At 49.3% G+C, this 4,199-nt stretch overlaps 1 protein-coding gene across 1 annotated transcript; it reads left to right on the top strand.

Moving 5' to 3' along the window:
- The first annotated feature begins 149 nt into the window (after positions 1–149).
- On the top strand, positions 150–3,991 carry LOC122935044 (protein phosphatase 1G-like). Its single transcript, XM_044290765.1, has 6 exons — positions 150–731; positions 1,054–1,185; positions 1,361–1,595; positions 1,672–1,801; positions 1,870–1,972; positions 3,392–3,991. The coding sequence occupies exons 1-6, from the start codon at positions 165–167 to the stop codon at positions 3,578–3,580; spliced, it is 1,356 nt and encodes a 451-aa protein (XP_044146700.1). The 5' UTR covers positions 150–164; the 3' UTR covers positions 3,581–3,991.
- The last annotated feature ends 208 nt before the right edge of the window (positions 3,992–4,199 follow it).

Here is a 4,199-nt window from a genome sequence, read left to right as displayed (position 1 = left end):
TAACAGCAGTAAACCCAGCGCGGTCTGATCGTGTAGTCGCGCGTTCTTCCTCTACTCCCCGCTGTACTTAACAATTCCCACCATGCCCTGCTGTAGGCTGATGCCGGGAGTTGTAGTTTTGCAACATCTGGAGAGCCTCAGGTTGGCCATCCCTGGCCTAGGGAATGTTGTGTTACCATGGAGACACATCGTTCTGCGTTGGAGCTGCAGACCCAAAACGACATTTTCTAATGATAATCTGTGACCGTTTGGTTTACGACTCATTGTGGAGGGTTCTTCTCATGTTCTCTCTGCCGTCTTCTATGCCAGTGGACAACGAGGAAGCCGTGCTGCTTCATGAGGAGGCCACCATGACCATCGAGGAGCTGCTCACACGTTATGGCCAGAACTGCGGGAAGGGGGCTCGGAATAAGTTGTGTCCACATAATGCAGATAAGACGGACACTGACGACAAGACCACAACTGTTAACGGGGACCTGGAACCAGATGTTAAGTGCAAGAACGGCGAGAAAGAAACCTCCGTGGCAGCAGTCTCCTCATCGGATGAAGGAGGCAGCGGCTCTGGAAGCTCCTCACACCGCAAGGCAGCCAGCGAGGCAGTGTCTTCTTCCACCGGTGAGGCTGGACCTTCCTGTTCCTCCTGCCCCACACAGCCACCAGCTACAGAAAAGTCCAAGTTCTTTGAGGACAGTGAAGAGTCTGAGGCTGAAGATGAGGAGGACGACAGTGAGGTGAGGTTTGGAGAGGGGCAAAATGGGAGGACGGTGGTGATTTGTATGACTGCCGTTGCTGCCGTTCATCCCCAGGAACATGCTGCTGTCCATGGAGAGTAGTGACCCCTTCATCACACTTCCTTCCAACATACATATGACATCAGTTCCAACACGTTTCATGCTCACATTCCACATCTCTGTCTGGATACTGGACGCTTGGAGCCCCCATTAATTAATTTGCCATCTTGCCATGCTTTGTGGTGTCAGCCATGAATATAAAGTGTGGCCCCAGGGCCACGACACTGCCTGGCTTTTTGACTGATCTTGTCTTGTCCCTCAGGAGTGCAGCGAAGAGGAATACAGCAGCGAGGAGGCGGAGAATGAGGAAGACAGCGAGGCTGAGGAGGAGGAGGAGGAGGAGGAAGAGGATGAGGAAGATGAAATGCTTCCTGGCATGGACGGGAAAGAGGAGGTTGGTGGCCGCTTATATTTTATTCACACTGCGTGCTTTACCTTCTCAATGACTAATAGTCGTTAGTGTGGCGCCAGTATAAGCCACACCCCTAGTCATTTTCAGAAACCGCCATCATGTTACATTTATATGGTGGTCAACATTCATAGAGCTCCACGTGTCTGTCTCCCCGCAGCCCGGCTCTGACAGTGGCACCACGGCTGTTGTCGCCCTGATCAGGGGGAAGCAGCTGATTGTGGCTAATGCCGGTGACTCCCGATGTGTTGTGTCTGAGGGAGGCAAAGCCGTGGACATGTCCTACGACCATAAACCAGAGGATGAGCTGGAGCTGGCACGGATTAAGAATGCTGGTGGGAAAGTTACCATGGACGGCAGAGTGAACGGAGGCCTGAACCTGTCAAGGGCCATAGGTAGGCATTGTCCATGGCTATCAGCATGTGGGATACTGACATCAAAACCAGTACAACGGGTCCATGTTACTTCTAGGTGATCACTTCTACAAGAGGAACAGGAACCTCCCCCCGGAGGAGCAGATGATATCCGCTTTACCTGACATCAAGGTGCTGACTTTGAATGAGGAGCACGAGTTCATGGTGATCGCCTGTGATGGAATCTGGTAGGTGCTCAGATTCCAGGAGACATTCAATCAGGCATTGGCCGACACTAATGTGTTCTTCATTTCAGGAATGTCATGAGCAGCCAGGAAGTTGTGGACTTCATCCATGAGAGGATCAGCCAGCATGATCAGAGTGGGGAACCAGTGAACCTCTCGTCTATAGTGGAAGAGGTGAGGGATCCGAGAGGAGCTATGTTCCTGGAGTGACTCTAGATCACTGGTCAGGACACGGATTTGTCTGTACTTTGTGGATGACATAATGGTGGATTATGGGTCAGATCATGGAGTTTGCTATACTATGTGGATGGATTGATGGGGTTGGATCATGGAGTTGGCTCTGCTATGTGGACAAGATGATGGGTGATTGGTCAGATCATGGAGTTAGGTGTACTGTGTGTGCTGGATGGTGGTTAATGATGGGTCAGATCATGCAGTCGGCTGTACTGTGTGGACAGGATAATGGTAGATGATGGGTGGAGTCACTGAGATGGCTGTACTGTTTTGGACTTGGTTGATGACAGGTTAGATCATAAAGTTAGCTGTACTGTGTGGGCAGGATGGTGGTTGATAGGTTGGGTCATGGAATTAGCTGTACTGTGTGAACAGATGGTGGTTGGTGATGAGTCAGATGATTGATTTGGCTGTACTGTGTGGAAAGGATGATTGTAGATGATGGGTTGTCATAAGATGGCTGTATTCTGTGGACAGGATGATTTTTATAGTGTTTTTATTTTTTTTTCTATGTTTCATTTAATTATTGATGATCGATGTACAAACCAGTTGTAGCCGCCGGATGGTGCTCATGTGCAGGGGAGCAATTACTTTATGTATAGTTTTGTAATCATTGGTTAATGGAGTTGGTTGTGCTATGTGGACTTGATGATGGTTGATGGGTCAGATCGTGGACTTGGCTGTGCTATGTGGACTTGATGATGGTTGATGGGTCAGATCGTGGACTTGGCTGTGCTATGTGGACGTGATGATGGTTGATGGGTCGGATCATGGACTTGGCTGTGCTATGTGGACTTGATGATGGTTGATGGGTCGAATCATGGACTTGGCTGTGCTATGTGGACTTGATGATGGTTGATGGGTCAGATCGTGGACTTGGCTGTGCTATGTGGACTTGATGATGGTTGATGGGTCAGATCGTGGACTTGGCTGTGCTATGTGGACTTGATGATGGTTGATGGGTCAGATCGTGGACTTGGCTGTGCTATGTGGACGTGATGATGGTTGATGGGTCGGATCGTGGACTTGGCTGTGCTATGTGGACTTGATGATTGTTGATGGGTCAGATCGTGGACTTGGCTGTGCTATGTGGACGTGATGATGGTTGATGGGTCGGATCATGGACTTGGCTGTGCTATGTGGACGTGATGATGGTTGATGGGTCGGATCATGGACTTGGCTGTGCTACGTGGACGTGATGATGGTTGATGGGTCGGATCATGAAGTTGGTTGTGCTATGTGGATGTGATGATGGTTGATGGACAGATATATCACAGACTTCACTGTAATATGTTTGGGGTAAAGGCTGCACTGGAAGAACATGTGTATTTAGGTTATTGATGGGAGTCTCGTTTCCAGCTCTTGGACCAGTGCTTGGCTCCAGACACCTCTGGGGATGGAACAGGATGTGACAACATGACCTGCATCATTGTCCGCTTCCAGCCGTATTCTCACAGTAGTGCCGAAGGCAGCAAGCGAAAACTGGAAGTTGTGGAGGCAGTGACTGAGAACTGCAATGACGGCAGCAAGAAGGCAAAGACAGACTAGTCGCCGACCCACTGCTGCCCACATTGGACTTTGACCTAACGATCTTCAGACTTTTACGAGTATTGTCAGTTTTGTTTTTTTGTTCTTTTTTTTTTTTTATTATTGATGATCGATGTACAAACCTGTTGAGTTGTAGCTGCCGGATGGTGCTCGTGTGTGGGGTGGGGGAGGGGGGGGGGGGGGGGAGAAGCTATCACTTTGTGTATAATTTTGTAATCATTCCATGACCCCTGTTCCTTCAGCCCCTGGAACCTGTGGAAGAATTTTAACAAGGCTTTTTATAAATGAGTGTGTTGCCTGGCTCACTGTGGTTGGGTGGAGCAGTCACTGGGGTTGGTTTGCACTATATACAGTCCGTCTGATTTTGGGTGTCATCTCCCGGGTAGGGACTATGGCAAATATTAAATGGTTAATCAGACCTGTGTGTTTACAACCGTTCATAACCTAAAAACTGCAGACTCTAAAATACAACTGCACACAACCATTTGATATACGAGGGGATGAGAGAGCTACACCATTGACATGGAGTGCTCTGCTCCTCTATAGTGTCACCTCCAGCCTCACTGCTGCCTCTCCTGACCTTCATGTACCCCTGTATGTGACCTCCACCCTCACCGCT

This window comes from Bufo gargarizans, chromosome 4 (assembly GCF_014858855.1).
Source record: "Bufo gargarizans isolate SCDJY-AF-19 chromosome 4, ASM1485885v1, whole genome shotgun sequence".
In the NCBI taxonomy this organism is placed as follows: Eukaryota; Metazoa; Chordata; class Amphibia; order Anura; family Bufonidae; genus Bufo; species Bufo gargarizans.
The sequence above is the reverse complement of the archived record's forward strand: the minus strand, read 5'-3'. Positions and strand labels throughout refer to the sequence as shown.

Coding starts and splice junctions, on each gene's coding strand:
- LOC122935044 (XM_044290765.1), top strand. CDS start 165: ATGTTGTGTTACCATGGAGACACATCGTTCTGCGTTGGAGCTGCAGAC. Junction 732..1,053: donor ATGAGGAGGACGACAGTGAG/GTGAGGTTTGGA, acceptor CTTGTCCCTCAG/GAGTGCAGCGAAGAGGAATA. Junction 1,596..1,671: donor GAACCTGTCAAGGGCCATAG/GTAGGCATTGTC, acceptor TGTTACTTCTAG/GTGATCACTTCTACAAGAGG.